This window comes from Rhinoderma darwinii, chromosome 2, assembly GCF_050947455.1.
Source record: "Rhinoderma darwinii isolate aRhiDar2 chromosome 2, aRhiDar2.hap1, whole genome shotgun sequence".
NCBI classification, from domain to species: Eukaryota; Metazoa; Chordata; class Amphibia; order Anura; family Rhinodermatidae; genus Rhinoderma; species Rhinoderma darwinii.
Genome location: NC_134688.1, coordinates 111,851,851 through 111,864,733, shown reverse-complemented (window position 1 = coordinate 111,864,733; position 12,883 = coordinate 111,851,851). Strand labels below are relative to the sequence as shown.

Here is a 12,883-nt window from a genome sequence, read left to right as displayed (position 1 = left end):
CCATCGTTGCAGATCACGTTCACCCATACATGATGTTTGTCTTCCCTGGGGCAGATGGAAACTTCCAGCAAGACAATGCGACATATCACACGGCTAGAATTGTTCGACAGTGATTGGAAGAGCACGACCAAGGCTTCCAAGTACTTCCCTGGCCCCATAATTTGAACCCAATTGCGCATCTGTGGGACCACCTCGATCGTCTTGTTCACTCTATTGATCCTCCCTCACGCACCCTCCAGCAAATGTGAGATGCACTGCAGTCAGCATGGCGCCAGATACCTAGGACCACCTACCAGCACCTTATTAAGTAACTCCCAGCCCGTCTAGCTGCTGTCCGTGCTACACACGGCGGTTACTCTGGATATTAGCTGGTTTTCATAATAATGTGACTCGACTGTGTATATACAGTGTAGTACTACTATGTGGGCACTATGAGATAATACTGTGGGGACAGTTTACCGCTTACTTCTACTGTGTGGGCACCACTGTGTGACATAAGTGTCATGTATTTTTTAATTTTAGGCCCCCATGTTACAATGAAAATTTGACTTGCAAATATTGAAAGTAGCAATTTGGTCATGACGTGATTCTGACAGCTAATTCCTCAATGATGTCAACACAAAAATGAAGCTACCTCTGTGAGGATAACCTTGACTTACACAACTGTAAGAACATAAGGATGTCTTTATGGAGATAGATAGATTTTTTATGAATCTGCTAATATTTTTTAGAGAAATAGTGAATATTATTGCAGCCATCTGAACACTGACAACAGCGAATAAGAAAACACTCACATTTTTGACAGTCGTCTTCTCCTGGTCCCCAACACATCCCGTTACAAGACGGATGACAAGGTTTACCTGCAGCAGACAAGAAAGGATCTATACATGAGGGATAAACTGGTATTTGTACACATAACATATATGGATTCCTTATAAAAACAATTGCTAACCATTGATCTGCTTTTAGGGCTTTATGTATCACACTCATCTCAGGAGAAAAAGGGGTCTCCAAAAGGGTTCAGCCTCTTTTTTTTCTACTTTGTACTGCTTTGAAAATATGGAACTCTGGTTGCTATGGACCCTTTTCTTATAAGGCCCCCGTGCACACGACCGTAAAAATCATCTGTAATTGCGGACCGCAATTACGATCCCCAATTACAGATGCATTCACTTCTATTGATCACGGACACCTTCCCGTTTAGTTACGGGCAGGTGTCCGGGCCATAGAAGTGTACCGCAAAAAGAGCGGACATGTCCTATCTTTTGCTTTTTACGGTCCGTGTTCCCATACTTTGTACATGCGGGCGGCTGTCCACGGCCGGCCGTGCCCGCAATCGCGGCCAGTGATTACGGGCACGGCCCTTTGCATGGGGCCTTACTGATACAACTTTGATACATAAAACCCTATGTATATACAAGATCAGGTTTCACACATGAACTCGGATTAACTGCTATGGTCAACAATGGCACTTTTTTTTTATCTCTAACAAAGCTTTGATACAAGAGGCTCTTAGTGTCTTTGCATTAGACTCAACATAAATACTGATTGGTTACTAGAGATTACTTATAAATTAGTAAATACGTCTTTCTTCTATTTCAAAACCAAGTGATTGGTCAAAAAAATAGGGGCATTAAACAGTCAAATAAATATAATCTAGTTATAAAACCCTACCAAGATGCATGTGAAATATTGCACTTCCTGAAAGTTTATAAACATTCTCAGATGATTGAATGTTGCTTAAAATATTACTAATGTCCCAATGATATTGAAGTCTTCCCCCCAGTGTAAGATACCAGTTAGCAACAGCCTATCCATTTAGCAGCAGTGGAGGTTCGTGTTGCTTATGCAGTCAGTGTCAGGCTATGTTCACACGGCAAACTAAAATGCGGAGCTGTTTTCAAGGCGACTGCTAGGCCGGGTTCCCACGTATCGTAAACGCTGTGGAATTTCCGCAGCATTTATAGTGGTACCAAAGTGGATGAGATGAATAAAATCTCATGACCGTGCTGCGGAGAAAAAAAAAATTGACCTGTGGTGCGGAATTTGAATTGTCAATTTTTGAAGCATGTAAATTTATGCTGCGTTTTAGTTGCTTTTCTGTTGCAAGTTTTCCCCATTGAATTCAATGGGGATGCAAAACCCGCAACAGAAAGCCAAGTGTTGCGACTTTTGCTGCGGATTCACATCGATTCCGCCGCAAAAATCGCAACTCAGGAAAAAATAAATAAATCATACTTACCCAGAACTTAATCTGTCTTCCTGCAGTTCGGTCCCCTGAGATAACGTTGCATCAGATGTGACCGCTGCAGCCAATCACAAACTGCAGCGTCACATGGCCTGCAATGTCATCCAGGAAGGCTAGACTAGGCGCAGAGAAGAGAGAGGGGGGTATGATTGTTTGTTTTTTTTCTGCAGCGAAACTCTGTTAGAAAAACCGCATCACAATGTGGTGCGATTTTTCAAACAGAAGGTGCTGCGGGTTCCAAGTCAGATACGCTGCGCAGTTTTTACGCAGTGTATCTGACCCGTGGTAACCTGGCCTTAGGGTATAATCCCACAGTGCCGATTTGGCAATCATTTCTTATAGTGTAACTAATCGTTCGACAAACTTCTGACACGTCATAGTGACATGTCAGAAGTTTTGATTGGTGGAGGTCCGGGCACTAAGACCCCCACCAATCGCTAAAATGAAAAAAGCAGCAGAAGCCCTCGTGTGAGCGCTCAGCCGCTACATTTCTGTTTGGCTTTTTCCATAAAGCCGATGTATCGGAGTACGGGCTCAATAGAAAGTCTATAAGCCTGTACTTAGATACATCGGCTTTACGGAAAAAGCCAAACAGAAAAGAAGCGGCTGAGCGCTCACACGAGCGCTTCTGCTGCTTTTTTCGTTTTAGCGATTGGTGGGGGTCTCAGTGCTCACTTCTGACATGTCACTATGACATGTCAGATGTTTGTCGAACGTTTAGTAACATTTTAAGTAAAAACCAGCATTGGATTCAGGAGAACAGACTTATAAAGCTTTCCTTTATATATTTCTTCTTTTTAGGTTCCGTTCCTGCTTTTGGCTTAAAAAATACATGCAAAATCTGCAGCAAATCTGCACGGTGGGAACACGGCCAAATTTCAGCGATTCCATACATTTGAATGGGATTGTTTCTGCAGCATGTACATGAATATCTACAAACCCAAATTTGGGATAGTCGCAGATATTTTTGCAACAAATCTGCCGAATGTGAACCTTCCCTTACAACTTTTATAAAAGGAGACCCTTTGTCTCTCGGCACCAATAAAACAGGTCAAGCAGTCATGTGTAGCTCACTCCAGTCAATGAAATGACATACTTGTTCTAGGATATCTGCTACAAGAAACATCTGATAGATCAACTGGCCTGGAGTAATGTACAGCAACAAATGTTACACATTTTGGGATGTCCCTAGAATTTTTCTAGGCTGCGCACCTATTATATGTACGAGCAAAATGAAATTGTGACATTGCAGTACGACACTAACCAGCTGCTGTCAGCCACTTTTCTTTAGGGTCATTACGGAGTTTTAATAATAAAAATGATTCTTGTGCGTTTTGTAAAGTGTTTATATTAAAGCAGAAGTACGACTGGTCTTTAGAAACAGGATAAGCATGGCAGAAGTTTTGCCAAAGCAGGGTTTATCTTGGCACCATGGTGGCATGAGCTAATATTTGTTAAAAGGGTTTGTAGAGCTGAACTGTACGGCACCTGAAACGGGTTTGTGATTGTCACCACAGTAATATATGTGGGGAGTTACACATAACATACATAAATTAATAGTGACACCTTATCCTGAACACTAGCAAAAAAAAGAAAGAAAAGAAAGATGCAACAAAATAATAAACTATGGGATGGGGTTAACTACAGCATAAGCTGCATACAGTGGTTTCAGTATATATCATGAAATGCTTATGTGGGCTCTATAGTGAACAATGTACTAAGCCATTGCAAACACTTAAGATTATGAAACTTTTGGAGCATTCCAGGACAGGCAGTCACTGAAGTGGTTAATCTGAACGTTACATTCCCAGGTTTTCACAATAGATTGAAAAAAGACATACAAAGATAAAATAAATGGAAATTAAACAAACTAGACTGTCAGAATAAGGCTTCGTTCACATCTGCGTCAGGGCTCCGTTCTGGCGTTCCATCGGAGCTTTCCATCAGAACGGAACCCTGACTCAAACAAACGGCAACCATAGGTTTCCGTTTGCATCACCATTGATTTTAATGGTGACGGATCCGGTGCAAATGGTTTCCGCTTGTCTCCATTGTGCAAGGGTTCTGTCGTTTCGACGGAATGAATAGCGCAGTGGACTACGATATTAATTGTGTCAAAACGACGGAACCTACGGTTTCCATTTGTTTGTCAAGGTTCCGTTCTGACGAGAAGATCCGACGGAACGCCAGAACGTAACCCTGACGCAGATGTGAATGAAGCCTAAGGAGAAATGTACATGCACCGAAAGGCCTTGTTCACACAGCGCAGTTCTGAATGCAATTTTTGTTAGTTATATACAGAAATGGATCCTGAAGAGAAGAAAATGATAAAGGAAATATCTTTTTTCATCAAATTCTAATTTAATAAAAAAATAGAAAACTTCCTTCAACTTCTAAATTTTATTGTGTAAGATCGGACATATTCTGATTGCGCTAAAATCGTTTAGCCTGAGACTACTTCTTACGTATGTTTATAAATCCTAAAAGTGAATACAATGGATTGTGTCGCAGTGTTTTACAGGATGGTAGGACAGGAGCCATCCATCATGTCGAGGAAGTAGTAAATGATAGTGTTACCGTTGTGACAATAGTTATGGTGCTGATACCTGTCATATTGTACATGGTCTCTTAGTGTCAGACTCTTTCCGGTTTCCTATATACTTACAGTAGCCCGATGCTCCAGGTCATTGTGAATGAGGTCAGTGCTTTGTAGTAATGGTATTGCATGTTCATACAATGATAATGAATACCCTTGTATATTGTGTTCTTACTAAATGGCTTGACTTAGCATAGAATAACATAAATGAAAATACAGGAACACGAAGAGGTGTTCAGAGAATATCACAGGTCAATAACGTATATATTTCCAAACTCATTTTCTTCAATCCCATGAATCTCTTCCATATATATTTCTCTTTGGACAACCTATATAAATATCTAACAATTTGGTGGCTTTTGTATGTCCATTTTCATGTTTTGGTTTTGATGTTTCACATGGAAATGTCTCTTCGAGACTGCGACTACAGGGCTAGCGGACTACAGAAGAGTTTGTAGTTATCACGTCACAAGCAGCAGCCTACAGACTGATGTAGTAGAGTGGAGTCGTGGCTGATCCGGGAAGGAGGGGGGAATATAAAGTCTATCGATCAAGGCTAATGACTTATAAAACGTACGTCTGTGAAATAGGATTTCAGAGACCTGTTATTCATTTGTGCAATGTAGCTCCAAAGTTGAGCTCTGTTATAAAGAAAGTAAACAGAGGTGTGTAGATATGAGAAAGTGTAGAGTTTCATACACATTTGCCCAGGTACCTGACATGGAAACCAAATACAGCTTTTGTATAAATCAGTAACATAGGGCGGAGGTGATTTCCCTTGACGCATAGCCCTGCATATGAAGATTTGCACGTTTCTCTATCGAAATCTTTACCCGGCCAATTTTAATCTTATTGATAAGACATATGGACTTGGTCCAAGTAAGACTGCCAAGTTCTAAAGAGCACTGGATGCGGACACTTCAGGGATACATAGCAACAGGCTCAGTGTTGTGTAGAAACTGCTCTGAACGGTTGCAATTTACATTCAAACGGCTGCAACTGTGGTCAGCAACCCGTGCACTCATCCTAAAAGCATTGCTCTCCATTATACCCTATTTTCTAGAGAAATCATGAAAAATGTACTCGTTGGCAGTTTGGATAAACCTCGACCTCATTTCAATATGATGAATATATGACTTATACGGAGTGGCATTGACGTGGCCGCACCCTGTTCGGGGCAGATTGTGAATAGATTGTGAATGACCGCGCATTGTTGCAGGTAAAACAGCTGTTTACTTGAAAAATTGTGCAGGAATTAATAAATACACCCTTTATGGTCTCACAATTTTGCAGCTAAAAGCTGTTTTGCCCCCATCAATGCGCGACCATTAACTAGCAACTCGACAGCTACACAAACAAGGTTCCGGCGCAGCTGCCAGACGCATCGCAACCGCATCAATGCCGCTTCTTGGACCTTCCCCTTACTGATTTCTATGAAACTACTGTCTCACTCTCTGACAATGAGTAACGTATTAAATTATATTTTAGACCAAATAAAAGGAATTGATTTATTGAAGATCGGTGTGTGGGTACATCTTCACTGTCCTAGAAGGCTGTGCCCGTGTAATGGCAGGAAGGAGGTGAAGGGAAAGTGAGCCCTAATCTACCCACCGCCCTGTCCCTGCCTACTTGCAACGACCCGCCCTAGGCGACGGGGTACAACTGGGCGGCGGTCCCTACGCTGTCTAAGTGCACGGGAAAACAAACAGGGAACACGCAAGGGAAGGGGCAGTAGCCCACGGAACGCCGCGAGGAAACGGAGCGGTGAATGAGTAGTCAGGACCAGGACAAGGTGGAGTATACCCAAGAGAGCACGGAGGAGGAAGCAAGCCGGAGGCAAAGCAAAGCAGGTTAAGCAGAACAGCAGCAAGGCAGAAGCACGGCAGAAGCAGGCTGGAGCAAGCAGCAGTGGGGCCAGGAATCCAAAAGAATTACAAGCACTGAGGAGGAGAACAGGGCAGGTAATAAAGGACAGGGGGCGGAGATAACTCCGACTGACCAGGCCGCGATAGGCTCTCCCACTCCTGAGCCTGCCACCCTGGTTGGTGGGAGAGGGTGTCAGTCGAACAGGTCTGGCCTCAGGTGTGGATTGATTAATCCCAGGAGTATGCCTAGACGTAGTACCTGGCAGATCCCTAACAGCCCGCAGAGGTTTTTCTTTTTACCTATACTATGAAATAATTAAGGTTCCAGGCAAAACTGAAGGCAGATGTAAAAGAAAGATGTAAGAAAAGTAAAACCAGTTCTATTTCACTTCTGTTGACTTCTATAGAATCAGCCCATTTCCCTAAACCGTACAATTGAGTTTAATGATGAAAAAAGGGCACAAGGTGGCAGATTTACTAATACCATCTTAAATTTAGACAGCTATGAATTAGACTAGATGTGCCAAATTTATCACAGTGGCTCATGCTGGAACATAAATTTGGTGCACGTTTAGTTACTTTTGTCTAACTTTATACCACCTGTTGGTTGTCTTACTTACCACCTTTTTGCGCCAAAATGTTGGCCCATTTTAAGCCATAGCCCTTTCCCGCTAAGTCACGCCCCCTTGTCGGGCGAGTTGCAAGGATCAGTTTTTTTTGGCGCATTTCATTGATAAACTAGTCTAAAATGATTTGCGCCAAAAAGAAGGTGCAACTTAGGCCAGGATACTAGCGAAGCACCGATAGTAAATCTGCCCCCATGTGTATCATTGAGACATGTCAATTTTAGGTATTTCCACTTCTACTATATGGCAAGAAAAGCTTGTGGGATCCACTTCATTATATGTTCTTGTTCCAGGATCTATTCTTCTGCCCATTTTATATATTTCTAGAATAATAGTATCAGACAGGACTTACAGTTTACCGCATTGTCACTCATTTCAACTTGAGCATTTGGATCCCGTATGATGTCTTTCCAGTCAATGGAATCAGTGTAACACAGTTGCTCATTCTTAGTTATATGAACACCTCCAGCTAAAATCTCTGAAAACCAACACAAAAGGAAAAAAAACAACGAAATGAAATTGGTTGCCTAAAGAAAATAACGTAAAAGGTTGCCATTTTGTGACCTACACCAATATTCGGTTCACTTAACCAACAAAGTGGTGTACGGCAGAGCGTGCAAAGGACAGGTATACATTCAGATAGTCGGTATCCACGATCCTGTACACAGAAGTAATGTGTTTTGTTCATATGGGAAAAATGTACGCTCTTTTGTGAACAGGTTTTGTTTGCTAAAGTTTCAAACCTGTATAACCAGTGCGCTTATCCTGAGATAGAGACATGTTCTTATTTTATCTGTTTGTCTGGTTGAGAGGAAAACACAATAGCGTTGGCACAGCTCCACTAGTAGTAAAGCAATGAATACCAAAACAAGGGACTAAAGTCCGTAAGGGTGTTTTTCATCCGGGAAGGAGTAGGCAGTATATAGAGGGGTCAACAATAGAGGTGTACAGCTTGTGTGACAAAGAGCACGTTCACACATGGCGGATTTGCTGTTGAATTCCGCTGTGGACAGTCCGCAGTGGAATTCTGCCGCAGCCGTTTTTTACATTTTGTTTCTATACATTTTTAGGTAACTTAGGTCAGACGTTGCGGAAAATAACTGCAGAATTTAGGCTGCGGTGCACATTTTTCCCTCCGCAGCATGCTCATTATGTTGCGGGGAAGAAGCGGAATTTCACTGCGGATTTCAGCATTTGCATTGCAAGAGAGTCTGCTGTGATATCCACAACGTCTGAATTACCTGTCAAATATGAAAATGTTGCTGCAAAGGAGTCTGCAGCAACATTTTCAGCGGAAAAATTCTGCCACGTCTGAACGTGGCCTAATAAGACTGGTCCCATGTCCCAATGAAGGGTAGCTGTAGAACTTGATCGCCAATGACAGAGGTTATTGCAGGAAACTCTCCCCACTGGGCAAGTCAGTTTGTCCTCTCAATGAGACTCTGTTCTAAGAACGTACTTTTTTTTTAGAACAATTGTTTTTTTTCTCCCCCAAAAATCATAATAGTTAAATTAATTCTTTTAATTCTCCCAAGCTCTAATTGACAGAATGATAGATGGATGGAGAGGCTCTCAATGAAACGACAGTCTAAAAAGAAAAGGCTATATCCAACTCTAGCTTTGGATGGAGATCAGTAGAGCTTTATTGTACTGCATAGGGTGAGCATTTCCCACTCTTCAATGCATATTGAATGCGTGAGAGACGCCTAAGAAATCCCACAGAATATGACTTTGTGGTCCATATGGAACTGGCATGAGAGAGTGATGGAATGGACATCTTAGCATTAAAGTATAACGTCTATTTAAAGTTTGTGTGAAACACTTTCTTAAAAAAGTTCAAGGGCTATATATGAAAAGTAGTACATTTACATAGAATGATATATAACAGAGTTATCCAAGATGACAAAAAAGGGTCTACTTTGCTTTTATTTCAGAAACAGTGCCACTCTTCTTTATGGGCTACGTTTGGTATTGCAGCTCATCCCAAGTGTATCGAACTGAGCTGCAATACCAGGCACAGCCCATGAATAAGAGTGGCGCTGTTTCTGGAAAACAAACAAAACAGAGCATGGTTTCTTATCCTGTACTTGGATGACAAGTGATACACTATTAGGTTGGTGATCCTTATCACACGCTTTCACTTATTTTTTAGTTTATTTACTAGTGTGCCATCTACAGAAAGGTTAGCGGATGATGACAGACCCTTTTACGACTTTAACTTTATTTTAATTTTGGGTTCTGTCCTTAGTCCACAGATTTGTTGCAGAAATGTCTGTGAACGGAGTTCAATACATCTGAAAAGAGTTATTTCTGTAACATACGCATGGATTTCTGCAGGCCTCATTCAGATATATGAGACAGTTGCAGAAACTTCTGCAACAAATCTGTTGTGAGTGAATATACCCTTAAACTCTGTACGCCAGCTATTGCGTCAATCATCACATGTCTGCTATTCATGGACCCCATTCTACATGCAGAAATGTATAGGTCATCTTGCCTTACCCGTAAGATGGTAGAAGCTGAGCTTCTGGATACCACGAGTGCCATTAACTTGGTTATTAAGTATCATGTAAAGTGAGTACTTGTCTTCATAAAGACTCTGTCCACGAATGACACGAAGGTTGTCTAGTGGCAAATAGGTAAAAATATTCAAGGCAATCAGAACGTATCCTGTCACTTCACGTATGGACTGAAAGTAAAGCAGAGAAATACATGTTACTTCCATCTATTCCCAGTATAATTTCTTATAATTAAACAACAGCCATTATGTTCAGGAAAACAATCAAAGAATCATAAGGTTACCGGTGAGAAATGTTTTCTTATTTTCCGTTATTACAAGGTAGGCTTTATGGATTGTTAACATTAACAGAAAAGGCAAGTAAGCATGTAAGGAGGGGGAGGGGGGGTCTGCTGGTACGCGCCTTGCATTTAATCCATAAGAGCTGTGGTATTATAATTAGGAATATCTAATGTGCTCACAGGGAACGTTAAATAAAGTAGATCCAGGATACAACTTCTGTTAGAGTTACTTTAAAGGGAAGGTGTCATGTTTTTTTTTTTGTAATTATATTGCTTTTTATATAATGTAAACAAAAGTTTTATTTATTTATGTGTCACTTTTTTAATGTATTCATACTTTTACTTCTCTATGGGGGCTGCCATTTTGTTTTCATCTCTGTATGTGTCGATTAACGACACATACTAAGATGCTACACAGCACATACAACCCCATAGAGAATGTGAACGGGAGCCGTTCCATTCTCAGGAGCGTGCGCCGTCTGTGTGTGAACTGCGCATGCGCAGTTCCCACACAGACCAGAACGAAGCTCGATTGTAGAGCGAAATCCGGCGCCATTTTCATGTGGAACGGAAGCCGCTGCCGGAGAGTAAGATGACGACTTCTGGCCGAGGCTTCCAGCCATATGTTCAATGAAGCGAAGGCACAAGGAAGAGGAGCGTAGGCGGCAAGAACTTGCTAGACGAGCAAAGGCGGCGGCAGCAGCAGGTAATTTGTTAGTGGTCTGCTTGCTGTAGAACCTCCTACCACTGTGCAGTCGCTCAGAAAATGGCGGCACACAGTGTAGGCGGTTTGAAGACATTCAAACCCCTCCCCCGCCTGGCACTAGCCAGAAGAAGGGAGGGGGGTTTGTGTGAGGACACTAGAGGAGAGTGTGTCCACCCCAAATTTGCAGCATAAAGCAATGAGGTTGCTTTACCACAGTGACCATGCTGCAATTTTGGGAACTGCTCCCTCTAGTGGCCAGCACATGGAAATTTTATAAATTAGAATCTAATTTATAATATTTTCTGACTTAAAACAATTAGTATATAACTGATTACACATTGTTTTAACTAAAAAAATAAATAAAACATTTCTAGCGACACATTCCCTTTAAAGAGTAGTTCACACAGCACTTTTTGGCACTGATTTTGACGCAGAAACCGTGTGGAATCAGCTTCAAGAAACGCCCTAAATCTCCCTCCCCATTGATTTCAACCGGAGGCAAAAGGCTTTGGCTGGGTTCACACGAGCACATTAACGTCCGTAATGGACGGACGTATTTCGGCCGGAAGTCCCGGACCGAACTCAGTGCCGTGAGCCGGGCTCCTAGCATCATAGTTATGTACGACGCTAGTAGTCCCTGCCTCTCCGTGGAACTACTGTCCCGTACTGAAAACATGATTACAGTACGGGACAGTTGTCCTGCAGAGAGGCAGGGACTCCTAGCATCGTACATAACTATGATGCTAGGAGCCCGGCTCCCTGCACTGAGTTCGGTCCGGGACTTCCGGCCGAAATACGTCCGTCCATTACGGACGTTAATGTGCTCGTGTGAACCCAGCCTTTCTTTTTCCTGGGTCGGTTTTTGGCCGCTCGTGGTAAAAAAAAAAAGCAGCATGCTCTTTCTTCGAGCGGTTTCCGCCCCTGATCTACTTTTCAGTGTTTTTTTTATGGCTGTTTCCGCCCGTGGTTTTCGCATTTAATTTTAACGGCTAAAAAAAACAACCTAAAAAAACATGAGAAAGAAGCGTCAAAAAACGCTAGCAATTCAAAATCTGAAGGAATTTTGAGGCAGATTTTTTTTCTGCCTGACAAAAAAAACAGTGTGTAAACTCCTCCTTTCCTACAGACACAAAAAACTTCCACCTTGAGGAACTTCAGCAGGGGAACACAGAGTCATATTACTGCTCATCTTCGCTAGCCGCCATCTTATTCCTAGCAGATGAGACCATAAATCCATTATTTTTTTTACTTTTCACTGCTATTCACATTGTTCTGCCAGTCACAATCCAGTTGCAGTTTCATGACATTCAGTTCTTTTTTTTTAACGGGGTAGAATTGTGAAACACCAGCATTTAAAAGGGGTACTCTGACAAAAGACATTTTATGGTATATTCATGGGATATCTATCAGTGGTGCCTGTGTGGCAGATCCTCCTCACTTCTCGCCCCCTCTGAAGGGGGGTTCTAATGGGACACTGGACTCCCTTTCTTGTAATCTATGTGAGCCCCAGCGTTTAGACCCCTACTGATCAGACATTTATGGCATTTCCTAAATGTCTTTTCATGGTAAATACCCCTTTTAACGCCACAATAGCAATCGGTGCATTAAACTCCTTACCATACATTAACTGCGCAAATAAGAAATGAGGATGAAAATATTACATTATCATAGGTGCCAAAATTTTTGAATTCCAGGGACACTTAGGGTGTGGCTCCTTTGGTGGGTGTGTCTTGTGGGGGCGTGATTTACCTGGTGGGTGCAGCTAATTGGCGTGGCTTTTCAGAATTTCTGCATACAAAAAAATACGAACAAAGTTTTTGCAGTAGTTTGGCTGACAACTAATATGTTGGCTGGTATGTCTCTGGTTGTTTACAAGCAGGTGATGTCTCACTTTATCACTAAGGCTAGGCGATATGTGCTGAAAACTAATGGCAGTGTAAAAACCAGCGTAGATAGTGCCGCACTCAGTGCCCCTTGTAGATGGTGCTCCACACTGCCCCCATTAGATATTGGCACACACTGCTCACTGTGGATGATGCCACA

At 42.1% G+C, this 12,883-nt stretch overlaps 1 protein-coding gene across 1 annotated transcript in view; it reads right to left on the bottom strand.

Moving 5' to 3' along the window:
* ERBB3 (erb-b2 receptor tyrosine kinase 3) overlaps positions 1-12,883 on the bottom strand; it is an 89,035-nt gene that overhangs the window by 36,413 nt on the left and 39,739 nt on the right. The window contains exons 3-5 of the mRNA XM_075852135.1: positions 9,838-10,024; positions 7,688-7,813; positions 795-860 (exon numbers count right to left, since the gene is read on the bottom strand). Coding sequence (XP_075708250.1) covers positions 795-860; positions 7,688-7,813; positions 9,838-10,024 — 379 coding nt within the window. The remainder of the gene's footprint in view (positions 1-794; positions 861-7,687; positions 7,814-9,837; positions 10,025-12,883) is intronic.